Source organism: Tupaia chinensis, unplaced genomic scaffold (genome assembly GCF_000334495.1).
Source record: "Tupaia chinensis unplaced genomic scaffold, TupChi_1.0 Scaffold000561_1, whole genome shotgun sequence".
Taxonomy (NCBI): domain Eukaryota; kingdom Metazoa; phylum Chordata; class Mammalia; order Scandentia; family Tupaiidae; genus Tupaia; species Tupaia belangeri.
The window spans coordinates 3621096-3648474 of record NW_006160074.1 but is presented as its reverse complement, the minus strand read 5'-3'; the positions used below and the strand labels follow the sequence as shown (position 1 = coordinate 3648474).

Sequence of the window (27379 nt, the reverse complement as noted above, 5' to 3'; positions counted from 1 at the left end):
CTGGGGTTCCAGCAGAGGCTTGAAGGCATACTTTGTTGTTGTTGTTAAGGTTTTTGCCACAGGGCGTGTGCACTTGCTGGAGAAAGATAGAGAGGGACAGAGAGGGAAAGTGAGAATGCACCCTACTCCACAGGGGGGAGGGCCACACCACAATCCCGTCTCCATTCTCCTCGTGGAATTTTGGGCTCGCAAGCACACGTGCCTGCCTGTAATTTTCGAGCCACTGGGTCTGGAACTCCAGCCACACCATCAGCCACGTGGGACGCAGGGCCTTCCCCTCTACACCACCTGCCGGCCTGAAAGGTGCAGGTCCGAACATCACGTGCTGCACTGCCACCTCTGAACCAGTGCTCTGACCCGTGGAGGGGCCAGGCATCTGCGTCTTGCTTGGAAACCTCAGCAGAACTCTGGGGAAAGGCAGGCAGGAGGCCGGGTCTGTCTTTTGCCTTTGGCGACAGGAACCACCCCAGCAGTCGCCCTGCACCCCCACAGACAGCTCCTTCATCCCCAGTGCACGCCCTCCCGCCCCGAGGGGAGCTCCTCTTAGAGGCAAGGTCATCCACATGTGCTGTTTCCCAGTGGATGGCAGCTGGCTCGACGCCCCTCCCTGCCAGAGGCCTTTGCTAACATGCCAGCTGCTTCTGACACCTGGAGGAGCCTGGCTGCCCCTGCTTTGAAGTGGAGCCAGCTGGGAGCTGATGCCAATGAGCGTCGGTACAAATCTATCGGATCATGGAGGGATCCTTGCGGGCCCTGCCTTGGGGCTGAGAGGGGGCAGTGGGGGGCAGTGAGGGCTCGCAATCAGGCTGGCTCGGAGCAGAGCCATGTGGAGGGTGGGGTCCAGGGCAGGCAACTGCGGTAGAGCAGGAGCTCCTGGTGGGGCCCGAGGTAATCCCAAGGGGATGGCCACTCTCTTCCCTTCCTTGCAGACTTCCGACAGCCGGGATGGGCTGGCTGGCTGGGAGTTAGTGGGTGCCAAGGAGGCAACAGCTTCCAGCCTGCACCTACTGACTCATCCACATGTTCACCCCAGAGGGCCAGCATCTCTGGCCTGGTGGCAGGAGCTGCAGCTTTTCTGCAGTATGGACCTAGCCAGCCGTGGGATCAAGTCCCAGTTCCACCACTCACTGGCCCAGTTCTTCTCTCTCTCTGGGCCTCAGTTTCCCCACCCATAGAGGAGACAGCGTTCTAGTTCCTATTTCATAAGACCCTTGAGGAGAGTAGTGTGATGAGGGGCTTGGCCTAGCGTGCACCGGCTTTACCGCGCGTGCCCGCGGCTCTCGGTGAGTGTATTCTATCTGGCTAAGGTGCTGGGAGAGTCCAAAAATAGCGCGGAAGAAGCGGCTCAGAGGAAGTAAGTGCTTCCAGCCCCAGCCGGGCAGAGGCCCCCAGGCGGAAGCAAGCACTCTAGTTCCCAGCCCTCCGCCAGGGCCAGAAAGAAAAGCCGTCCTCCACAGCTGGACGTCTTTCAGGAGGTCACATGACTAGTGTCCTTCACGGAGGCAGCTGAAGTGTGTCCCCAAGTCTGCCTGGGCTCACGGTGCACTGCTGTGATCTCTTTTAAAATGTCAGGGTGGCGTGGTGGTTAAGGGCATTGGATTCTCACATCGTCGACCATGGTTTGAGTCCTGGACCTGGTAGCTGGCTTTCTCATTTTCTCTCTCTTGCTCTCTTGATTGCTCTGTCCCTTTCTGGGGCCCCCTCTGGGTAAAAAAAAAAAAAAAAAAAAATGGGGCTGGCAGGTGGTGTGGTGGTTGAAGGCTCTGGACTACATATGGCCAACCGCGGTTCAGGTTCTGGACCTGGTGGCTTTCTTTCTCACTTTCCCTCTCTCTCTGTCTCTCTCTGATCAAACTGGAAAATCATAAATAATATTAAAGCTAAAAAAAATCATGTCAGGGCCACGAGAGAGAAGCAGTGATGGCAACCACATCTGGTAACCCCCTTCACTGGGAGGAGAAGGCTGTCCGAAGGTTTCCCGGGACACTTCTGGGGGTGGCCCTCCTCCAGCCCGCGTGAGAGACATCATCGTTCTGCATACGTTGTCTCACGTCCCACTTCAAAGTGGTGTGGACGTGTAGGCCACTGCTCTCCAGGGCCCTGGCCTGTAACTCCAGGGCTCCCTGAACCGCCCCACCCTGCAGTGCCTAAGCAGCTGGACCTCGGGGTATGACCGTATAAATAATGACAAGATCGCGGTTAATATGCACGGGGGCTTACTCTGTCAGCGCTGCACATCCGGAACTCAGTTTCTTCTCACACTAATCCTGTGGGGTAAGCTCAGTGTCTACTGAGAATACAGAAGTTCAGAGGGATTAAAACTTGACCAGAGCCTGGGACCAGCAGTTAGCGTAATGGCTATGTCACTGGACTCCCACGTAGTCAACCACGGTTCAAGTCCCGGACCCAGTGGCTTAAACTCACTCCGGGTGCGTGTGCATGCGTGCCCAAGATCCCGAGAGGAGAATGGAGGAGAAGGGATTGCGGCATGGCCATTCCCCCCTGGGGGTGATTTCTCCCTTTCTGTCTCTCTGTCTCTCTCTGTCTTTCTGGTGAGCGCATGTGCCCTATAGCAAAAACCTCTCACCTAAAAACAAAAACAAAAAACTTGACCAGAGCCAGCGGGTTGAAAATCATGCCAGGTGTGTGTGTGTGTGTGTGTACCCAAAATCCCAAGAGGAAAATGGAGAAGCGAGTGTGGTATACCCACCCCCACCCCCCGGGGGGTGATTTCTCACTTTCCCTCTTTCTGTTTTGGGGAAGGACCTATGGTGCAAGAGTGATCTGGGCAGATTCTGCGTGGAGGGCACGTGGGGCACGTGGGGGAGGGGCACAACGAAAGCCAGACAGGAAGGAGGCACAGCACCGGGTCTACAGTGCACGCAGGTCTGGCAGGTGCCGGATGTCAGCGGTCAGTGTCTGCAGGAATGAAACCTCGCTTCTACTGGCTCAGTAATCATTGGCATGGAAGTTAAAGGCCACTGGATCCCACATGGCCGACTACGTGGTTTGAGTCCTGGACCTGGTATGGCTTGAAAAAAATGCCAGGCCCAAGTATGTACATGCCCCAAATTCCCAGAGGAAAATAAGAAGGGACTGTGGCATGGCCACCCCACCCAAAAGGATGCTTTCTCACTTTCCCTCTCTCTTTCTGTCTCGGACAAGTGCACATGTCTTATAGCAAAAATTACAACACACACACATACACAAATTATTCTTTCTAAAATAAGTTTTTGAGGGCTACCTGACAGGTATTTTATATGAGTTGTCTCATTAAATCCTTAAAACGACTCTATCAGGGGAACCAGCAGTTAGCGTAATGGCTATGTTGCTGGACTCCCATGTAGTCGACCGTGGTTCGTGTCCCGGACCCGGTGGCTTAAAACTCACGCCGGGCGCGTGTGCGTGCGTGCCCAAGATCCCGAGAGGAGAATGGAGCAGAAGGGATTGCAGCATGACCATCTCCCCTGGGGGGTGATTTCTCGCTTTCTGTCTCTATGTTTCTCTCTGTCTGTCTGGCGAGCGCACGTGCCCTATAGTGAAAACCTCTCAAAACAAACAAACAAAAAACAAAACAAAACAAAACAAAAAAACCCGACTCTATCAGGAGGGTGCTATAACTATTTCCATTTTACAGACGATGAAGAAATTTATGCTCAGAGATATTCAATACCTGATCAAGTTCATACATCAATGAAGAAGCCAGGATTGGAATCCAGGGTGCTCTATGTCCTACACCAAGTCCCTCACCACCAGGCTGTCCTGGCTTTGTGACTCTGATGCCAGATGAAAAGTTCACCTCTCCTTTCTCCATTTTCTCAGAGAGTGACTGTGCTCACCAGAGAGAGAGAGAGAGAGAGAGAGAGGGCGCAGCCCCCATGGGGAATGGTCACACTGCAATCTCTTCTCCATTTCTCCTTCACTTGGGGCATGCATGCATACACGCCCAGTGGGTTTCTCAAGTCACTGGATCTGAGACTCGAAGCAGACAAGCCACAGGCTGGCCAGGAAAGGGTCTCTTAATGGGGGTGAGTGGCTCTACCTGAAATTACATTCTTAGTTTATGTGGCTTTGCAGCACTGTGCGTATTCACAGCATAATCAGGGTGACAAAACTTCTCCTACTAACCCTGCATCCTTCATTAGCGGTGTTTGTCTCTGGGGAGGGAGAAGTTAAACAGTGTTCCAGATGACAGAGGGGAAGGGACTGTGAATCTTCTTTCTCCCGTCCACTCTAACATACCAGAATGAAACTCACAGGCAGTGCTTTAAGTCAGTGGCCTCAGGTGTAGCTTCCAGGCCATCAGCATCCCCTGAAGATTTTTTAGAGCTATGAATTCTCAAGCCTCACCCCAGACCTATGGAACTCTGGGATGGGGCCAGCCATGTGGGGTTTAACAAGCCCTACAGGCAATCTTGATGCATGCTCAGGTTTAACTGCTTTAAACCCTCACCCTCACCTTGGATCAGAGCTTCCTGACCTGTGCCACTTGGGCCTCAAATGGTTTACAGGTATGACGGTCCCCCGGCCTAGCTGGGAGGAGGCCAGAGCCGCAGACCCATCACAAGCAGTCTGCCATTCTTGTTAGTTACTATTTTCTGTATGTTAGGAAGTGGAAAAGTGCCAGAAAGCACTGCTTTCAGGAACTTCTCGTTTATTTATTTATCTGAGAAATTTTTGCAGTAGGGTGTGTGTGTTTGCCAGAGACATAGAGAGACAGAAAGTGCGAAATCACCCTCCAGTGGGGATGGCCACACCACAATCCCTTCTCCATTCTCCTCTTGGGATGTTGGGCATGCACGCACATGCGCCCATTGTGAGTTCAAGCCACTGGGTCCAGGACCCGAACTGCAGTTGACTACATGGGAGTCCGGCGATGTAGCCATTACGCCATCTGCTGGTCCCCCTAATTGCAAGCTTTTAACCAACAAGATAGTTTCCAGTCCATGGAGGATGGAGAGATGAAATCTCTGTGGCAATCCTTTACGGATGAAATTCCTTCAGTTCTCCTGGCGCTGCAGGAGTGTGTGCAGTGAGGGGCCCTCTGAGTCTGCTGCCCTATCCCCTCCTGTGTTTCCAGCTCACACCTGTGCCCAGGGCCTGGCTTCAGTGCATGCAGCACACAAGGCCAGAGCGTGGAGGCTCTGCATTGCAGCTGCCCATGGATCACATTCTTTCCTGCACACGTCACCACAGACTGAGCCTCCTGCTGCGCCCTGTCCCCAGACCTCAGAGCCCTGAGGTGGTGGGGCGGTTCCTCCTCCTGCAGAAAGAGTAGCTGCTGTGGAGACTTGACCACCCTGTCTGTGATTCTGGTCAGATGCCTGGGCACGTGTATGGGGATTGGGGACCCTGACCTTCAGGACAAAATGAGAACGGCTAAAACCACAAGAGGGCATTCTGGGGACAGATGGGGTGGGTCCGCACACAGGCCAGCTGGAGCAGTGAGGAGGTGGAGCTGGCGCAGAAGCCCGAGGCTCACACACAGGAAGAAGACAAACTCCCAAATCCTGAATCCATCCTAACTTTGCAGCCAGAACCCTGCGGACACCCAAGACCCTCCTGTTTCCACCTGTATTCTCATAATTCCCTCACATTGCTATTGCCATGGACTGGTGGAGGAAGCTTCTTCCTCCTCGAACAGAAAGGTCTGAGGTTTCTGTCAAACTGCCGGTCTCCAGATGAGGGGTGGGCAAGCTCTGGCCATAAATGGAGGAATGCCACTCCAGAAGCGCCTGCTATCAGTGATCATACCAGGTACAATTACACCTTGGTACCAAGAGCTTGTGGTTCTGAGAAGACTGTATCGCTCATACGCGGACCTTGCAGTACAACATACCAGACTGTTCGGAGGGTTTGGACAGATGAGGGACAAAGGCAAAGCTGCGGCTGCTGGGGAACCAGATAGAGGTCCACCCTTGGAAGCTCAGCCGGTGTCCCTCAGGAATGAGAAGGAAGGACAGTGGCTATTCTGGACAGAAAGCAAGATGGTACATCACAAAATGATGGCGGGCATTGACCAGCACCCCAGCGATCTGAGTTCTAGATTACACGTCAGGTTCCTTGAAAGGTGAGAACTGTCTCTTATGACTGCATCCCCAGTGGCAGAAGAGTTCCTAACACAAAATCAGCTCTTCGGGAGCATTTGATTAAAGAAAGTCCTGACACATGCCACAACACGGATGAACCTTGAAAACATCAGGCTGAGTGAAAGAAGCCATCACAAAGGACAGTATATATCATTCGTCTTACTTGAAACTCCCAGATGAGGCAGATCTATAGAGACAGAGTAGATTAGCGGTTGCCTAGGGTCGGGAGGACTGAAGGATTGGACAGTCATGGCTAAAGGATGCACAATTTCTTTTTAGGGGAATGGAAACATTTTAAAGTTGATTGCGGTAATGGATGCGGAACTTTGGAAATACACGAAAAGTCATTGGGTTTTATACTTTTTTTTAAAAAAAGTTGTTGCTATACGGTGTGTGCGCTTAACCAGAGATCTCAAGAGAAATCCACCCCCAACAAGAAATATTTGATGACTAGAGACCAGCAGATAGCGTAATGATTTCATTCCTGGACTCCCACGTAGTCAACCACAGTTTGAGTCCTGGATCTGACAGCTTAAAACTCATGCCAGGTGCGTGTGCATGCATGCCCAAGATTCCGAGAGGAATGGAAGGGAAAGGACTGCAGTGTGGCTATCCCCTCCCAGGGGGTGATTTCTCGTTTGCTGTCTCTCTGTGTCTCTCTGTCTCTCTGGCATGTACATGCACCCAAAAACTAAAATCTTTCTCTTAAAAGAAAAAAAATTTGATGAACATCTGAATATAAGATATAATTACTGACTCTTGTTCTTAGAGTTACTTAGAATCATGGAGTATTAGAACCATGTAAAATGCCAACGAAAGGATATTTATCCATATATTATTCATTTATGTATTCGTTTATCCAGCAGACATGTATAAGGGGACCTTAAAAAGTCTGTGGAAAGGGGCCAGCAGGTGGCGTGGTGGTTAAGGCACTGGACTCCACATGGCCAACTACAGCTCAAGTCCCGGACATGGCGGCTTGCTTTCTCACTTTCCCTTTCTCTCTCTTTCACTCTGATTCTCTCTGATACAATTAAAATAAATAAATAAATAAAGTGAAATAAAATAATTCTTTAAAAAATTCTAAAAAGTAAAAGAAAAAGAAACTTTCGTAAGCAATGACACCATTCTAAATAGATCGACTTTAAAGAGATGAGAGGCCTAGAAATTTAACCATGTCAACAGTCTTTTTGACATTATTAACTGTAGAAAAATGGATGCCATTTAATGATTTTTCTCCCACAGGGCATGTGTACTTGCTAGAGGGAGACAAAGGAAGAGAGAGAGGGGGGCAGTGAGAAGCACCACTGGGAGGATGGCCACACTGCAATCCCTTCTCCCCTTGGGATTTTGGGTGTGCATGCACCCAGCGTGATTTTCTTTCTTTTTTTTTTTTTGGAGAGGTTTTTTTTTTTTTTTTTTTTTTTTTTTTGTGGGGTGGTGGTTTGAGACATAGAGACAGAAAGCGAGAAATCACCCCCCAGGGGGGATGGCCATGCCGCAATCCCTTCTCCTCCATTCTCCTCTTGGGATCTTGGGCACACACGCACACGGCGTGAGTTTTAAGCCACCGGGTCCGGGACGCGAACCGTGGTGGACTACGTGGGAGTCCAGCGACATAGCCATTACGCTAACTGCTGGTTCCCCCCAGTGTGATTTTCAAACAGGAGTTGACCATGTGGAAACCCAGCACCTTAACTACCATATCACCCGCTGGCTCCAACTAAGCCCCTTCTTTAAAATGAGTTAACCATTTGTAAACTGCTGATTTCCTTGGGGCATTGTTTCCATAAACTTTTCAGAGAGCATCAGTGATTTCACCGTTCTTCCACTGAGCTTAATCATAAATGCAATGCTTGCTCTTGCTTCAATTTTAGCAGAATTCACGTTGTCCTGATAGGGACTCTTTTCAAACTACTATCTTATTCTCTTTAATGCATAGAACTGGAGCCTGTTCAAACAACTTACAAGTTAGCATGAGTTTATTTTCGTGCAAAAGATTTATGAAACCCATGTATAGCTTTTCATAATATACATTTTCCTTGAACTTTTGGAAGACCTTCATCTAGGTACTTTGCTAAGTGATAGTGACACAACAGCAAAAAAAGATCTCCGGGGTGACAGTACAGCTCCTACCTGCCCTCCTACAGCATACGCACTCATACTGAGGGTTTCCATTCATTCAGTGTTTATTTATAAGGTTTTTGCCATAGAGCGTATGTACCACTGGAAACAAAGGGAGATGGTGAGAGGGAAAGTGGGAAATCAGCCCCCAGGAGGAAAGGTCACACGCAAGCCCTTCTCCATTCTCTTTCCAGGGTTTTGGGCACACCTGCACCCGCACCTGGCAAGTCCTATACTTGATGGTTTTCGGCCATGTGGGGGCCAGCGTGTTAGCTGCGATCCCACTTACTGGTCTCAGGGTTTTTTCCTTTATTTAGGAACTCTCTAGTCAGAGTCAGAGCCGCTTTTATAAATTCAGTCTTTAAGAATGCTGTGTGTTTTTCCTCCCAAATTCTGGGGCCAAATCTTCCTTAAACTGACTTGAGCCCAAAGGGAAACTACCGTGGAAATTTGAAGCTAACTTCACTTGGCTGCTTTTAAATTATGAGAGGTAATTTCTCATTTTTTTTTTTTCAGCTAAGTAATAGAAGACAAAAATTACTCCTCCCCCCATAAAGAAACTCCTTTGGATGGCAGATGAGTTAGAATGAGAAAACCTGAACTACAGCTTTTCCCAGTGGCTAGGTGCCACCGGGGAAGATAAGTATCCACCGAACAATGAGGAGGCTAAAACCTGCAGAAGTCTGGGTGTGATCACTGAACAGGTTTTGCACGTGACCAGCAAAATTAGATCACGAGCTGTGAACTGCGGAGCACCTGCCCCCACTGTGAGGCTGGTGTCTGTTCCAAGTAGCAACCGATTTTCCATCTACCGAGTCGGTGGAAGAGGCAGCTCACTTGTTCCAAAAGGAGTGCGATGATTGTTGGCACGGCCTGTGCATCTTTAGGTTCTGAAGGTAAAACCAGATGTGACACAGGGAGGCAGGGACATGAGGAGACTGAGAGCAAAGTCTCTGGATTCAGGCAGGCCTGGTTCAAGCGACGCCTCTGCTACATACACGCTATCAGTAAATGTGGGCAACACAGTCAACCTCTTGGACAGCAGTTTCCTCTTCAGTGAAATCGGAAGTGACAGTTTTTATAAAGACTAAGTGAGATAAAATAAATGTATTTAATATTGCATGTCTTAAGGGTCAGCAGGTGGCGAGATGGTTGAGGCACTGGACTCCCATGTGGCCAACCATGGTTCGAGTCCCAGAACTGGCAGCTTAAAAATTATGCTGAGGGGACTAGCAGTTGGCAAAACAGCTAAGTCGCTGGACTCCCATGTAGTCGACCGTGGTTCGAGTCCCAGACCTGGTGGCTTAAACTTATGTCGGGCACGTGTGCGTGCATGCCCAAGATCCTGAGAGGAGAATGGAGGAGAAGGGACTGTGGTGTGGCCATCCCTCCTGGGGGGGGATTTATCACTTTCTGTCCCTCTGTCTCTCTCTGTCTTTCTGGCGAGTGCATGCACCCTATAGCAAAAACCTCTCCAAAAAAAAAGAAGAAGAAAATCATGCTGGGTGTGTGTGTGCATCCATGCCCAAAAATTACAGGAGGAGAATGGAGGAGAGGGGATTGTGACATGGTCATCCCCCCGGGGCATGATTTCTTATTTTTTCTTTCACTGTTTCTCTGTCTCTCTCCTACAAGTACACACACCCATGGGAAAAAAATAAACAAACAAAAATTGCATGTCTTTTTAAAGTTTATTCATCTACTTCTTCCATGAGGTGAGATACAGAGAAAGAGTGAACGACAACCCCAGCAGCATCCCAATGATAAGATCTGCCCCCTCCCGCCCCCCCGCCTCGGCCAGCTTGCACACATGCATCTCCCTGGAGTGCTTAGGGAGGGCTCCAGGTGCAAGCCCAGAGCCTTCCTATGTGGGTCAGCCTCGCAGAGCACCGTGTTTTACCACATGTCACCATCTGGCCCCAAAGCAAAAAGATCGAAAAGGAGCAACGAAAGTAAATGCAGCCACTATGATTTAGGGAAGGTGGGTACTTTTCAGAAAATAAGATTTTTTGCTATATTCCCATTCCTAGTCCTACCTCATGTTTTGTGTTAAAAAAGTAAAAATTAACTACAGCATAGTCCAATTACCTCACTTGGTTTAAAAATGTGAATGACAGGACCAGCAGATGGTATAATGGGAATGTCACTGGACTCCCATGTAGTCGATCACAGTTTGGGTCCTGAACCCGGCAGCTTAAAATCACGCTGGCACGTGTGTGTACGTGCCCAAGATCCCAAGAGGAGAATGGAGGAGAAGGGATTGCGGAGTGGCCATCCCCCCCTGAGGGGTGACTTCTTGCTTTCTCTCACTTTCTGTCTCTCTGGAAAGCGCATGAACTCTACAGCAAGAATTTCTCTAAAAATAAAAAATGTGAATGACAGTAAAAGCACACACAGAAATTAGGGGTTTCTTTCTTTCTTTCTTTTTTCTCTTTTAGAGAGATTTTTCCTACATGTGTGCTCGCTGGTGAGCCAGAGAGACAGAAAACAAGAAATCACCACCTGGGGGGAGGGGGATGGCCACGCTCCAATCCCTTCTCCTCCATTCTCCTCTCAGGATCTTGGGCACGCATGCGCATGTGCCCGGCGTGAGTTTAAGCCGCTGGGTCTGGGGCTCAAACCACAGTCGACTACATGGGCGTCCAGTAATGTAACCATTATGCCATCTACTGGTCCCAGAAATTAGGGGTTTCTAATAACTTCCAGCAAGTCTTGGCTCTGCACTAATCTTAAAAACCTTCTTTTAGCAGAAATAATACAATTTGCCTTTTCATCAGCTGGGGCTTTATCACCTTCATGCCCTTCCAATCCCCACCTCAACCCTCATGAGTCATGACAACTCCTGCCCCCTCTTTCCTCAGGATAACCTCTACTATTGTGTGCGTGGCTTTTTTTTTTTTTTTTTTTTTTTTTTTTTGTGCGTCTTCAACTCATGACCCTCCAACTCTATTGTCAGATCCTAAGGCTCCCCACAGAAACCACAAAGAATCATTTGGCTTCCCTTTGGAAATGAAGAATATACTATATTTTTGGGCAAATCCCACATAGACCCCTCTCTAAATGCCAATTTATTTCCTAATGTGTTTTTTGTTTTTGTCTTGTTTATATACAGTTCAGGATTCTCTAAGAAGTCTGGGCTCCCAGGAGGCTGAGTTGGTTACAAGAGCCCATTGGACATACCTGGCTGCTTTCTGAGTGAGTTCCAGTGGGAAATCTGGGCACAGTAATTGCAGCAAACAGTGATATTCCTTCATGGTCAGCAAGTCTGAAGTGGAAATGGAGAGGAGCATTAGAACTCTGCATTCTCAGTCACTGTTCTCTTTTTAGTCATTCTATTGGTTTTAAACCTAGTCTTGGAGGAGCCATTTGTGTGTTTCCCAGAGACAGAATGGGAAAGTGACAAGTCACTCCCCAAGAAAGATGGCCACACTGCAATCCCTTCTCCTCAGGATTTTGGGCACATGAGCACATGCGCCTGGCATGATTTTTTTCTTTCGTGAGAGATTTTTGCTATAGGGTACATGCACTCGCCAGAGAGACAGAGAGACAGAAAACAAGAAATCACCCCCCGGGAGGATGGCCATGCCTCAGTTCCTTCTCCTCTATTCTCCTCTTGGGATCTTGGACATGCATGCACAGGCACCCAGCATGAGTTCCAATCTGACGGGTCCTTGAACCATAGTCCGCCAGCACCTTAACTACCATGCTGCCTGCTGGCCCCAGGCTGCTCTTTTAAAGATGAGTCAGTATGGTACCAGCAGATGGTGTAATGGTTACATTGCTGGACTCCCATGTAGTCTACTGCGGTTTGAGTCCTGGACCCAGCTTCTTAAAACTCACACCAGGCACATGTGTTGCGTGCCCAAAATCCTGAAAGGAGAGCACAGGAGAAGGGACTGTGGCATGGCCATCACCCTGAGGGATGATTTCTTGCTTTTTGTTTCTCTGTTTCTCTGTCTCTGCATGCACCCTAAAGCAAAAATCTCTTGGGGGAAAAAAAAAAGATGAGTCAATGTGTTGGCCACTAATTCCAGGGATGAGATTTTATTTATTTATTTATTTATTTATTTATTTATTTATTTATGTATGTATTTATGTATTTATTTACTTTTGCTGCAGGGTGCGTGCATTGGCCAAAAAAAACCCAAAAACAAAAGAGAAAGCACCCCCCCCCCCGATGACCATGCCACAATCCCTTCTCTTCCGTTTCTCCCTTCTAGATTGTGCACAGGCACATGTCTGCCATGTTGCTCAAGCCCCAGGTCCTGGAGTTGAACTGCACAACTGGCCATGTGGGATCCTCCAGGCCACTGGCTGACTTCCAGCGGTGAGATTTTAAGGGCAGTGCTTCTACACAGCTTGTCCTAGGTGGGAGGCACCCAGTTACATTTGATCCAAGAGGCTTCATGGGTTCGAGAGATAATTATGCGAAGAGAGAAAATGAGAGGAACCTTTATCAACCTTCTTAGTTTGTTTTTTCTTGGTATGTAAAAATCTAGAAAACGAGTCATTTCGAAGCTGCCTAAATCTGCTGAACTTCCCTGGCCTGGTCGCATTCACCACCACGTGCCCAGAGGCCATCCACAGAACATGTGGGAGCGGCTCTGTGTGGAGAAGACTCGCCCTCAGTGCCCTGACGTCCAGTGTGGCAGAGACTGGCTTCCTTCAGCTGTCTACACACAACCGGGCTGTCCTTTATGGGGGGCCGAGATGGAGGGCCAAGATACGCCATCAGGGTAACCAGACTATTCCTGATGTACGGAAGCAGTGCTCTGGGAGAGATGAGCCCAGACAAGGCACTGTGGTCCAGTGGAAAGCCCAGAGAGACGAATTTCAGAGACATCTGCAGGCTCCCTAACAAGGAGAAATACACTGACGCGTAGAAGCCGTTCTGTTCCTGCAGGTGTTAAAGCCAGGCAGCAGCTATCGGCCAGTGTCCCCCTACCAAAGCACTGCAGGACGGAAGGGCACGGCTGTGGCAAAGGCAGCAGAGCCAGGGCCATCCCCCGGAAGCCACCCGAACTGGGAGGAGGCTGACTGGGAGAAGAGAGTCCAGAGGGCTTGGCCGCATCTGGGGAAGGGAGACGATCACAGGCGCTTGGTTTCTCGGGACCTGTTATCCCAAGCCACAGGAATCCAGATCTGGCCCTTCATACTTCGGTTGATGCTCTTCCAAGACAAAAACCCCAAATCTCTAGGGACAGGCCTGCGTTCCTATTCCTTTTTCATCAAAGCTCAATTCAAGGTGGGGGCAGAGGGTTAGACTGACCACACTTCCAAAGTCAGGGCACCAGAGGCACAGATTCGGCGTCAGCGTAGGTCAGAGGACCAAGATGGCTTTTGTGGCCTTTGACTTGGCCACAATCTGGTGTGCAGTCTCCTCACTCGCCTGACCCTGGGCACGGCCTGACAGGAGGTCTTGTTCTTCAAGGGAGGGAAGGACAGGAAAGGGACAAAAGCCCCGAATCAAACGTGCCCCCGCTTTATTCTCACCCTAGAACTCCCCGTAGAGAGAGGAGTTTCTTCTGTCAGGGAATATACACTTCTTTTTCTTTTTTAAGTTATTTTTTATTTAACTTTTTTGTTTTAATTTGACCAGAGAGAGACAGAGTGAGAGACAGAGAGAGAGAGAGAGGGAAAGTCCCAAGTCTGGGATGTGAACTGCGGTCAGCCATGTGGAAGTCCAGCGCCTTTAACCACCACGCCACCTGCCGGTCCTGGTCAGGGAATAGATAAAGGGAAGTTCTGTCTTTGAATCACTAGTATTTTTCTAGGCTACACTTTGGTGGATAGATCTGATACCATTCTTGGTGTGTGAGTGTGTGTGGAGGGGGTGTGTCAGAGTGTTTCACAGGAATCCATACTTGTACCTCAAATTTCCTATAATATATCTTTGAGAAGATTAAAAAGGCTGAAGGGAAATGAAAGGAGTGTGGGTGGGTATGTAACCCTCATATTTAAGACAATGTAGACATCAGTCTTAGCCTCCCAGTTTCCAGACAGTAGGTTCTCTTTAGGTTCTTGATGTTATTCTAACTCACTTATTTCACACATTTGCTTCCTAAGGACAGAAGGATGATTTACAAAAATCACTTTGTATCTCTAATGCGATGAAAGGTGCTTTTTTTAAAAAAATTTTTTTCTTTTTTTGGAGAGGTTTTCACTGTAGGGCACGTGTGCTTGCCAGACAGACAGAGACAGACAGAGAGACAGAAAGCCACAAATCACCCCACAGGGGGGATGGTCACGCTGCAATCCCTTCTCCTCCATTCTCCTCTTGGGATCTTGGGCATGCACGCACACGCGCCCGGCATGAGTTTAAGCCACTGGGTCCGGGACGCGAACCACGGTCGACTATGTGGGAGTCCAGCGACATAGCCATTACGCTAACTGCTGGTCCCACGATGAAAGGTTCTTAAAAATACTAAAAATTGAATGCATCCTGCTCACCAACCCTGGAGTGTGACTCTCTCAAACATTAAGTGAGGAAAGTAATCATATAAAGAGATCAATCAAAGTGCAAGCAAATAACTTCTCCTTGGGGAAGAGAGCAGCTCCGACTCTACCCGATGACTTGAGGGGATAGACACCTGCCATGTAGAGACAGGGCTTGCCTGGTGCACAGTGGGTACTGGGAGAACAGGGAGTGGGAAAACTTGTCCCCAACCAGGGCGCTGAGGAGCGTATGGGAGCAGTCCCCTTCCTGCTCCACAGGCTAGGGTTCAAACCTTGGCTCTGCAACTTACCAGGCCTATAATCTTGGGGATATCACTTAATATCCTTAAAACTCAGTTTTTCATCTATTAAATGGGAATGATAATACCTACTTTTCAGGGTTAAAGTCAAATGTAAAAGATGATCTTGGGGCCATCGGATGGTGCCATGGTTATGTCGCTTGGACTCCCATGTAGTCAGTCCAGACTTGGAGGCTTAAAATTCACGCTGGGCCCATGTGCAGGCATGCCCAAAATCTCAAGAAGGAAATGGAGAAGAAACTGCAGCGTGGTCATCCCCTGGGTGTTGAATTCTCGCTTTCTGTCTCTCTCTCTCCAGCAAGTGCACATACCCCATGGCAAAAATTTCTTTTAAAAAAATGTAAACAATGATCTTTATAAAGTCTTAAGCGGAAAGTCTAGAGCTCAGTGACATCAAACAATAGGAGTTGTTTGGGTTTTGTTTTTAAATCCTTGGAGGTAAAGACAGGAGTGGAGTGGAGGGGAGGCAGGTGTTTCTTGTGGGTTTGAATGCGCAGACCCCTGGGGGTGTTTTGCCCAGACAGCGCTGTGGGTTCCCTGAGCCCAGTCCCTTTTGACCACTCTTCCGCAGTGTCGTCCGCGCAGCGTTGCCAGCCACTCCTCCTTGCAGGCACAGGGTGGCCGTGAGAGCCAGCCAGCAGTGCAGGCTTACTTTCAGGCATTAGTTCATCCGAAATGCTCCTCTCTACTTTGGTCCTTTGGCTCTGCGAGCTCTCTTCAAGATCTCAAAGGCCCTTCCCGGCAGGCTTCGTGCTCCAGCGCTAACAGGGACAGTGAATGGCCATTGAACTCTGTGCTCTGCACTTCAATTAGCTCACTTGACCTCCACGGCAACCTTATGGAGTGCACTCCATTATTCCAGTCCCAGTTCAAAGAAGGATGTGGAAGCTTAGAGGGCTGAAACAACCTGGTGAGGGTCCAGGGTCTGGGAGGATAGTGAGGGACCTGTCTTCCCAGAGCAAGCTCCCAGACTGGGAAGGAAAAACCGGGGGTTGGGAGGTGCTGAGGGCGCGGGGGGGGGGGCAGCATAGTAATACTAATCAGCTAGTATTTATTGAGCACTTACTGTGGGCCAGGCGCTGTTCTAAGGCTTACACGCTACCTCATGTAATCTTCACTGTTACCTCCATTTCACAGACACAGAAAGTTAAGACTGTGTGGGCTTAAGCTTAAGGTAGAACTAGAATGCAAACCCAGGAGGCCTGCCTCCAAAGCTTGTCCAGCTAACGTCTTCAGCACCCTGATCTTATCAAGCATAGCATAAGAAGGCTTAAGAATTTGTTGTCCCCTTGAAATCAATCGCAGGAACTGAACTGTTCCAGGTAAACTGGGTCAAGGAGACAATTCAAGTGAATTGGGATTTTTCAGGTATGAAACTGAGTCTAAAAGGTTCTAATTGCCTCCAGCAGGAAAGGACTGAAGCCCGAGTATGGCAGCTTGAGCTAGGCCGGAGGCACAGGGCTGGAAAGAAGAATCACAACCTGTGCTGGGGGCCACGTGCCCACCGGCCGGCACTCCAGACACTCTGTGCCCTGGCAGGTGCAGGGAACATAAGTGGTGTGCACCAGCAGGTGCATTCTCCAAAGGAATCCCCTCACAATTAGGAAAGCTTCAGCCAGCAGGTCCTGAGAGTTCAAAGGCAAAGATATAAGAAGGCTTTGGTATAAGATCAAAATCAGAACTCGGTCTACAAACTGGAGCTTCTCCTTTAGGGGATAGTGAGGAAAGTTAAACTTTTTTCTCTTCAACCTTATAAGTCTCACCGGGGCCGGCAGGTGGCATGGTGGCTGAGGGCACTGGACTCCCACATGGCCGACTGCGGGTCAAGTGCTGGACTTGGTGGCATGCTTTCTCACTTTCCCTCTCCCTCTCTCTCTCTGTCCCTCTCTGGTTAAATTAAAATAAGTAAATAAAGTTAAATAAAAAATAATTTTTTTAAGAGATAGATTTTTGCTATGGGGTCTGTGCACTCACCAGAGAGACAGAGAGAAAGAAAGTGAGAAATCACCCCCCGGGGGGGATGGCCACTCCGCAATCCCTTCTCCTCCATCCTCTTCTCAGGATCTTAGGCACACACACAGACATTCCCGGAGTGAGTTTTAAGCCACCGGGTCCGGGACTCAAACCACGGTTGACTACATGGGAGTCCTGCGACATAGCCGTTATGCCATCTCCTGGCCCCAAATAAAAAATAATTCTTAAAAAAAAAAATAGTAGTTTTACCACTGGGAGTCCAGCTCTGGACCAGAGGTTTTGCCCTTGATTCCGAGCATGTCCAGCGACTACACAGTGCAGCACCGAGGCTAACGGCATGGCCTTGGAGTTAGACTACCTGCGTCCAAATCCTAACTTTGCCCTGGACTTCAAATCACTCGACCTTTCAGCTGTCCCTTCTGTAAAATGACAGAAGTAACATCATAGACGTGTCGAGAGTTCATTTAAGTATTTGCAACAGTGTCTGCCCATTGTGAATGCTCTGTACTTGCTATTATTATTTATTTATTTTTGAGAGGTTTTTCACTATAGGGCGCGTGTGCTCGCCAGAGAGACAGAGAGAGACAGAGAGAGACAGAAAGTGAGAAATCATCCCCCAGGGGGGATGGCCATGCCACAATCCCTTCTCCTTCATTCTCCTCTCAGGACTTTGGGCACGCACACACATACACCCAGCAAGGGTTTCAAGCAGCTGGATCCAGGATTCGAACCATGGTCGACCATGTGAGAGTCCACCACCTTAACCACGATGCCACCTGTTGGTCCTGATATTATTTTAGAAATAACAAAACTAGGTCTCCACTTTCTCAAGGAAACAGAGTTAGGAAAAGAGTTGAGATTCAGACCTAAGCCTATCTGACTCCAAAGATCCCGAGAGCTCCTCCCTAGCAGGTGGGATCCAGCTGGTTCATGGAGGACTTCACTTCTGATGATAGGACTGTTCACGCTAGGTGACAGACAGACTTTATATCTAAGCTCAGCGGACATATACTCTCCAGGCGGGCTGCATGAAACAGGGCAGGGTAGTCAGGCAGGGCTCTGTATTAGTGCAGAGCTTAGACTTTGCACTCAGATGACCTGGCTTCAAAGCCTGTCTCCACTGCTTCCTACCAGTATGACCTGGATGTATGTCATCTCCAAAGCCTCATTTCTCCTCTTAAAAGTGTGAATAGCCACAGTATCCACCTAATAGAATTGTAAAACAATAAAAGATAAAAATGATGTAATTTATACATAAGATAGTTTATGAAAAATAGAATATGCTCAACTAATGGTAGTCGTATTTTATATTTATTATTTGATTAAAATTGAGGTTCTGAAGTTAAGGAATCTTTGGGCTCAACTGGAGCACTTCGCACACTTCCTGGCACGTCACAGTAAACGGCTGTTGAAGAGCTGATGAATAAAAACTTACACTGCACAGCAACCCAGATCCAAACAAGGTTCTGGTCACAGCGTGGACACAGAGGTGGGGATCTGCCCGGCACTGCAGGCATTTCTGTCAATTGGGGGTGTGTGAGGAAAAGGCAGAGCTGCGAAGTGCGGGCAGTAGAAAATGTCCTATCTGGTAGGCACTACGACTCCCAGCAAACACAGTAAACCACGGCAGGTGTCCTGCATTTCTTGGGCTCGTTGACTTCTAGAACCTTCTCCCCAAGTGCTGAACTCAATCAGCTTGAATATTTATTTTCGTAGGAATCTATCAGCAGTTTTACCGTGAAAGCCAGAGGCTGCTCGGGGTCACTTCACAGAAGCTAGCTCTGGCACTGTTCAACTCCAGTGTGAATCCCACGGCTTTCAAGATGAGCAGGGCCTCAACTCAGATATCCTTTCGTTGGTTTTCGCCACTCTGGCCTTAGAGAGTAACGAATGAGCTTATTTTAGCTAAGGAAGTTAATCTAGTCAGAAATTATTGATGTCCGAATACTCAAGGGCTAACTTGTTCTCATTTGCAGGAAAAGAAAGATGTCTTTTCTACATCTGGTCTGCCTTCTTGCTGTGGAAATTCCTCCCCCTGAAGCTCTATGGGGGCAGGTTAGTCATTTCTACATCCTCCTCGCAGACCACCATGTGCGTCCACAACATTTGCTCAGAAGAACTGTGGCATTATGTGGTTGTGGACTCAGATGCCTCTGCCATGGTCAGAGTGGTGTCACTAAAGACCAGCACAGGCATGCCAGATGGATGAAACTGGGGGCATACCTTCGTCCCTTACTCAGAGGAAGGCTTCTCGCACGTATGAATCAAGGATTCTTAGCGCCGGAAGTATGGGAATGAAGGGGGGTTCCACTTGCACTCGTCTGTGTGAGTACCTGTATGCTGGCTGGGTGAGCTCGGGCTGGCCAAGAGCTGGGGATAATGAAACGCTACCAAGCGACAGGGCGTCCCAGAGGACTGAACCACTCGGGTCGGCTGGCTGTGTGATCTCAGGAGAACTACCGCAGAGGCCAGAGAACACCACAGCCCATGAAGCGGACTCTCCAATTTTGAGTTGCAATTGTTTTTATGTTCTTTTATGCAGGGTTGCGAAGGCTCATTTTAAATGACACTCGCCCTCAGTCAGGCTGCTCTGCCAAGTGATGCTGGGAAGGCCATGGACAGCTGGGGCATGACCGCATCACCCCTTCGCTCCCCAGGGCACTGAGGCATTGTTAGGCCAGGCCACAGCTGAGTAAATATCTCTCAGCACTACCTACAGGTCAGGGAGGGGGCCAAGGAGAGTCGGGGGAAGGGAAGAGGGAGGAGGCCATGCATCTGATGGCTTCACTACCATGGGGCGTTTGGTACCCCAGCTCACGGGAGGACATCCTAAGGCCAGTTCCTGTCAAGCAAAGCCCCAACTGAAGAGTGGGCTGTGTTCTACTACTTTATCTTCTTTTTATATTATAAATGGAGGAAAATGATAAGTAGTTTACTGAAAGGGAAACGATCTTAGAAAAGAAATTGGCAGCAATGGCTTCCAATGACACGTTGGAGTAAAGAACTTGGGCCGTTAACACTATCCTCTGCCCACTCATCACTCTTCCGTGTGTTCAGAAAGGTGCAGAAAGCCAGACTCTGAGGTTTTATATTTTGTTATGACTATGCTGGACGGGGCGGGCAGCCACGTGGCATTGTGGAAGGAGGCACTGATGCCAGCTGGGAGAAAACTCTCTTGGGGAAACAGGGTTGGCTACTCTGGCATGAGCACCGTTTCCCACCCGTTTAGCGAGGAAATGAGGGGCAGTTTTGAGTACTAAAATGGGGAGCAGGATTTCAGTACCGTAAGCTCCCAAAGGGCCCAACAGCCCTTCAAGGAAGTTTTTTAGGTCTAGCCTTTGCACCACCGTCCACGCACTCCTGCAGCTCCACCAGGAGTTGCTACTTCACTTTTTTGTTTGAAAATAAGAAAACAGGTAATGCCCTTTGAACCGGACACCTCAGAGCCAAAGTATAATTCTTCTTCAGAAGAGGCAGAAACTGTTTCAAACTCCTGCCACCCACTCTTGTTCTTTCTTTCTTTCTTTTTTTTTTTTAAGAGAGATTTTTGCTATAGAGTGCGAGTGCTCACAAGAGAGACAGAAAGCAAGAAATCACCCCCCAGGGGAGATGGCCATGCCACACTCCCTTCTTCTCTATTCTCCTCTTGGGATCTTGGGCACGCACACACACACGCCCAGTGTGAGTCTGAAGCTGCCAGGTCCAGGACTTGAACCATAGTCGACTACATGGGAGTCCAGCGATGTAACCATTATGCCATCTGCTGGTCCCCCCACTCCTATTCTCAATGGAACAGAAATAATTTTTTAAAAGCACAAGAAGTAAAGTGGAGAATGAATCTCGATCCCTCCTCTTAGTGATTAAAGGTGACAGGAAACATCTAGCCCCCCCATAATAATATACTTGGAATGTATTACTCAACCTTCAAAAGAGAGGCAGTACTCTACATTTCCTTCCCCTGATTAAGGTGCAGAAAGTCTGTTCTATCACAGAGACACATAACGATACAGAGAACAGAACCTGGTCACATTCCTCTGGCCATACTTTTAAAAAAAATTTATCAGAGGGTGCTTGTGCTCACTAAAGAGACACGGAGAAACAGGAAGAGAGAGGACGAGGAAGAAAGCACCCCCTATTGGGGCATGTCACACCGGAATCCCGTTCTCCATCCTGCCGGGATTTGGGGCATGCATGCACACAGGCCTGGCATGTTTTTCTAGTCATCAGGGCAGGAAAGAGAACCATGCAGTTGGTCATGTGGGATCTGACTCCTTTAATCACTAGGCCATGGGGCTGGCCCTGGGCACAATTTTTCTAGACCTTAGTTTTCCCATCTGTAAAATAAGAAAGTTGTAGTATATGAGGATTAAAACAAATATTTTAAGAGATAATACATTTTTCATGGAAACCTTATAAGGAACTTTAAATAAAATGCAGATAAAAGTGCCTTTCTTACCCAACTTTCCCTTCAGTGGCCTTCACCCAGGCTAGAGGGGGGAGGGAAAGAAGCCCGTCCTTAAACCTCTAGAACTCTACAAAGGTGGGCCATCCCTCCTCGGGGGGAGGGTGATTTCTCACTTTCTGTCTCTCTGTCTCTCCAGCAAGCACATGCACCCTATAGAAAAAATCTCTCTTAAAAAAATACAAGCAAAACAAAGACCACCCACCTTATCTCTAAGTCTTCTATTTGTGATAAGTACGGGTGCAGGCTCAGGACCAGCAGATAGTGTAATGGTTGCATCACTGGACTCCCATGCAGTGGACCGCAGTTTGAGTCCCAGACCTGGTGGCGTAAGACTCATGCTGGGCACGTGTGTGTGTGTGCCCAAGATCCCAAGAGGAGAATGGAAGAGAGGGGATGGCAGTGTGGCATCCCCTCAGGGAGTGATTTCTCATTTTCCTCACTTTCAATTTCTCTGACTCTGTGGAGTGCATGCATCGTATAGCAAAAATCTCTCCCTCTTAAAAAAAAAAAAAAAAAAAAAAAAAGAGTACAGGCTTCTGTGGACCAGCAGGTGGCATCGTGGTAGTTAAGGGGCTCAACTCCCACATGGCCAACTGTGGTTCAAGTCCTGGACCTGGCAGCTTGCTTTCTCACTTTCCCCCTCTCTCTCTGGTCAAATTAAAAAGTAATAATTTTGAACAAAATAATACTTTAAAGCAAAAAATAAAAAGAGTGCAGGCTCCTGAATCAGCTAACCCAGGCCCAAATCCTGTTTCTCCAGCTAAAAAGCCATGGAAATTGGGCAAGTCAATTAGAAATGAGAGTGAATAATAATATATCAAAAGTGACAATAATAGTATGAATAATGATAATACTAATGATGAAGAGTTTTTGAGATGATTAAATAAGAGAAAGAGTGCTGGACAGGTGGTAGTTGGGTGGCTGGATCCCACATGGCCTGCCATGCAGTTCGAGGCCTAGACCCAGTGGCTTGAAGAATACACCCAGTGTGTGCCTGTGTGCCCAGCGTCCTGAGAGGACTCTCCTGAGAGGAGAATGGAGAAGGGATCACAGTGTGGTCGTTTCCCTGGGGGGGGCACTTTCTTACTGTCTCTCTCTCTCTCCCTATGGCAAAATATTTTTTTAAATTTAAAAAAAAAGAGCGAGAGAGAGACAGTAGCGGAAGTGCAGGTACAGGGCACAGGGTACGTGGGGGACCAACAGTCTCGCTCTTGTTTCTACTCTCCTGAAAGGAGGCACCTGGTCCGGTGGCACCTGCATAACAAAAGGAGCCCTTCATAGGAGTCTCCTTCAGCTCCAGCCAGTAGGTGGGTGAAACAGTCTTATTCCTTATCTCCTGATTACTTTATCATGCCTTGTTCTTTATTGATGAGTGAATAACAGACTTCCTGCCCGAAGGCAGGTGCACACCGCTTTCCTGGAGAGTCTTGCACTGCCAGCCCTCCGTCACCTTGTTTTGAACAGGGCCATGGCTTGTATTTGTAGAGACTGCATAATATACAAAGCATTTTTACATGCATTATCACTTTTGATTCCCGTAAGAACTTTGTGGAGCAGGGGGAGGATAAGCTATGATCCCATTATTACAGACAGGGAAAATGAGCCTCAGCAAAGAACAGTCACCAAGCAAGTGGTAGCTCCAGGATCAAATCAAGCCTTCTGCGCCCAGGGCAATGCCTCTGTCTCCTCCACAGGCTGGTCTCTACGACGTTTTTTTCTTTGTAGCCACAGATTACTGGGAACTCTGCCTTTCTTTCTTCTTCTATGGATGAAAAACACCTAGCACTGTGAGTTCCCAGAATGAGAATTCAGTAAATGTTAGCTGCAACTGCTCTTATTATTTCTGCTGATATTTAAATCTACCACCAGCGAGTCCATCTCTTTCTATCACCTAGCTCCTAGGATGTCGCCAAGGTCAGATACAGTCTATTTGGCTCCTTGCTGCCACAAAACAAACTGAAAGACCCCCTTGTATTTTCAGTGACCTGTTGTTAATGTCTGTAAGAAAACAGAGGAAGGGTTACACAATCAATAATCAATTTAAGCCATTATAAGGCTGTATCTGCATTTAATTTTTTTTTAAGTTTGCTATAGGGCATGCACACTCACAGAGAGGGAAAATAAGGAATTACCCCCAGGGGGGATGGCCACACCACAGTCCCTTTCCCCCGACTCTCTTCTCAGGATTTTGGATACACACACATATGCCCAGTATGATTTTTCAAACTGCCAGGTCCAGGACTCGAACCAGTATCTGTATCTTTTCTTTTCTTCTTCTTCTTCATTTTTTTTTTTTGAGAGTTTTTTTGCTATAGGGCATGTGTGCTCGCCAGACAGACAGAGAGAGACACAGAGACAGAAAGCGAGAAATCACCCCCCAGGGGGGATGGTCACGCTGCAATCCCTTCTCCTTCATTCTCCTCTTGGGATCTTGGGCACACACGCACATGCGCCTGGCGTGAGTTTTAAGCCACTGGGTCCGGGATGTGAACCGCGGAGCGCCCCAGCCATTACGCTAACTGCTGGTTCCCATCCTCTTTTTTTTTTAAGAGAGATTTTTTGCACTTACTGGAGAGAGAGAAACAGAGAGACAGAAAGAGAGAAATCATACCCCGGAGAAATAGCCATAATGCAATCCCTTCTCTATTCTCCCCTCAAGATTTTGAGCATGCACACATCTAGCATGAGTTTTAAGTCACCAGTTCAGGACTTGAACTGAACTGTGGTTGACTACATGGGAGTCCAGTGATGTAACTATTCGGCCATCTGCTGTTCCCTAGTATCTGCAATTTTAGCAGGACTAGACACAGATTAGCAAGGGAAAAGTATTGTATATATATATATATATATATATAATACCTATATATTAAATATACAAAATACTTCCAACTCCATTTTTCTTCCCAATTTAAATTGAGGCGGATGATTGAGATGGAATTTTATAAGCTATCAGCAAAACTGTCCAATGAAGACTTATGAAAACAAGCCATGGAAAACAAAAACTAATCAAAGTTATTATTTCTCTGAGCTTTGTACTGTCCAAAGCAGTCCTAGAATAAATAAATGGAACAGATTATATATTTGATTTGCCTAACATGCATTTTTCTTCTTTTCTAAATAAATATAAACACAAGCAGTGGCTAGCTGGGTTACTCACTGAGGGTGAGTTGAACCAGGACAGACTAAAAATAAAAAAACAACAATCTAAGTTCCCTGGCCCATGAGGGTGTGCGAGTAGGGGAAGGCCGTTGCCAGGATGTGGGCGTGTTTATAAAGACCACAGTCTGTTTTCTCATCAGAATCCACTAACTCCCACCAATGATGAGGGACTTACGGCTACCCATCAACTAAGAAAATACACTCAAGAGAAAGAAACAGCCGGAACCAGAAGGATGGTGGGCATGGATAAACACACATGTCCCTCCAGATGAACCCACCTTCGTCCTCCCTGCTGTTTCTGTCTCTGTGGGCACATGTCATATACCGTGTCTATAATTACATGTGTATGTGTGGGTAAGAGAGAGAGGCAGCTAGAGAAAGAACAGGGGCCGACTCTTTCGGGACTGGATGGGAAAGGAAACTGACGTTAGCACTTACTGTCCCTTAAAGCCATCAGCTTTGTTTTTCAAAGTATGGTTTTCCTGGTAAAAGACCCTTTGCCTGTAATGTGAGTGAATCACTCATCTTATTTTAATAAAAATGTGAGCCCAATGATAGTGCTCTTCATCCCAGGAAATAACACGATAGTTAGGCTTTCTGAACCCTGATCCTTATCTTTTACTGAGACTGGTGGGCATACAAAAAGGAAAGGAAAAAGATGAAAAATACCCCAGTGCCATCAAAGGACGAAGTCATTCCATTCCTTCCATGCACAGGTACCCTAAAAGACCAAGCCTGGCCTTAACTCGCTCGAGTTTGTATTGGGTACCGGGCCTCCCAGTGATGGGTGCCTTCGATTGGGTGCCAACTCTTTGTACCTTAATTTCTTCCTCTGTCATGTGTCACATCTAAATGATCAGGACTGATTAAATTAAGTAAAACATATTTTATTTACATACGATAAAATCAGAAAGACTGATTTTCGACCTTTTGACTCTTGAATTGTCATATTCATATATAACCTGTTTTTGAAATGAAGAAAACAGGGGCCAGCAGGTGGTGTGGTAAAGGCGCTGGATACCCACATGACCAGCTGCGGTCTGAGTCCAGGGCCCGGCAGCTTGAAAATCATCCCAGGTGCATGTGTGTGCGTGCCCAAAATCCCAAGAGGAGAACAGAGGAGAAGGGATTGCGATATGGCCATCTCCCCTGGGGTGGTGATTTCTCACTTTCCCTCTCTAGAGAGTGAACAAGCACTTTGGTAAAAACCTAAAGAAAAAAAAAATTAAGAAAACAAAAGTTATGAGCCTTACTAAGAAGATATCAAAGGGTGTTTAAAAAGCAAAACCATTAGAATTATTTTTAAAAATTTGTAAACCATTTTGTCTCCATAATCCTCAGAATTCTTTTTGGGTCTATGTTTAGAACTCTCTTGTGATAATTCTCTGTGGTGCAGGCAACACAGAACTTGCTACCACAGCAGCAATACTGTGAAACCCACTGTATTGCTTTCTGGGGCAGCATCGCAGAGCAGGTAAGAGCGGGCGATTGTTAAATCACGACAGCCCTGGGTTGAAAAGTCCTCTGCTGTTTCCTAGCTATGAGGGCTGGGGAACACTTCTTGGAGCCCTAGTTTCCTCACCTGTAAAATGTTGGGGATTGCTCCCTGCCAGACCCTACACAAGAGGGGCCCCTGCAACAGCCCTGACTGCATCTTCTCTTCACCTCTTGCTGGGACTACCCCAGCCACATTGGCTCTGCTGTGCTTTGAACTTGTCACACACACACTCTTGCCTTCGGCTTTTGTTCTTGCTGTTCCTCTGCCCCTAGACACCTGCACAGCTCTTACCTCCGTCAGATCTCTGCTCAAACGCCGTCTGCTCAGGAAGGCCTTTCCTGGCACAGTATTTAAAGCAGCAACACACCCCGGCTGCCGCCACGCCCTTTTTCACTCGCCTGCTTAGTATTTCTCCATAGCACGCATCACTGTGTGTTCTGCTGAATATCTGGTCTCCCCACTAGAATGTAAGCTCCAAGAGGGCATGGATTTTGACTCTTTTATTCAGTACTACGACTTCTTTCTCTTTTCTTCTTCTTCTTTTTAAATTTGTGATGGAGTGTGTCTGTGTGTGTGAGAGAGAGGATGAGAAACACCCTCCACAGGGCTTGGCCATGCCATGGTTCTTCTCCCCCAGCCCTCCAGTTCACTAGATCCTGGGCATGTAGGCACTTGCCTTGGGTGTTTTCAGGCTGACTGGTCTGGGGACTCAGACTCTGGCTGCCATGTGGCTTCCCACTCTGCAGTACGGTGCACTACCAGTCGTGTCGCCGAGGCTGGGCCTCATTACTGGTTCCTAACTGATAATCATTAGAGGAGTAAGACTGCTGTGAAGACTATGTGAGGTAATGCTGTCAAGCTCTTAGCATTCACTGTCTGGGACAGAGAACATGCCTGGCAGACAGGTTTCGTTCGGCTTGAACTTTTCAAATCTTGAACCAAAATATTTTTAAAAATCAGAATAATAGATTTCAGTTAATTCCTTCTATTTTTAATTAATTTTTAAAATGTTTTTGCCATAGGGCAAGTGCACTCACCCGAGAGAGATGAAGAGAAGTGAGAAATCACCCCCAGGGGAGATGGTCACACTATAATCCCTTCTCTGTCTTCCTCCCAGGATTCTGGGCATGCACACATACACGCCTGATTCCCAAGCCACCAAGTCTGGGACTTGAACCATGGTCAACTATGTGCGAGTCCAGTGTCCCAACCTCTACACCATCTGCTGGTTCTAGGTAATTCTTTAAAAAAAATTAAAAAACAAAACAAAACAAAACAACCTCAGAAGACCTGGCACTCCTGTTCCAGCATTCCT

The 27379-nt window shown here is 47.8% G+C and overlaps 1 protein-coding gene across 1 annotated transcript in view; it reads right to left on the bottom strand.

Annotated features, from left to right (window-relative positions):
* CSTPP1 (centriolar satellite-associated tubulin polyglutamylase complex regulator 1) overlaps nt 1–27379 on the bottom strand; it is a 224113-nt gene that overhangs the window by 14456 nt on the left and 182278 nt on the right. The window contains exon 4 of the mRNA XM_014591331.2: nt 11394–11478. Coding sequence (XP_014446817.1) covers nt 11394–11478 — 85 coding nt within the window. The remainder of the gene's footprint in view (nt 1–11393; nt 11479–27379) is intronic.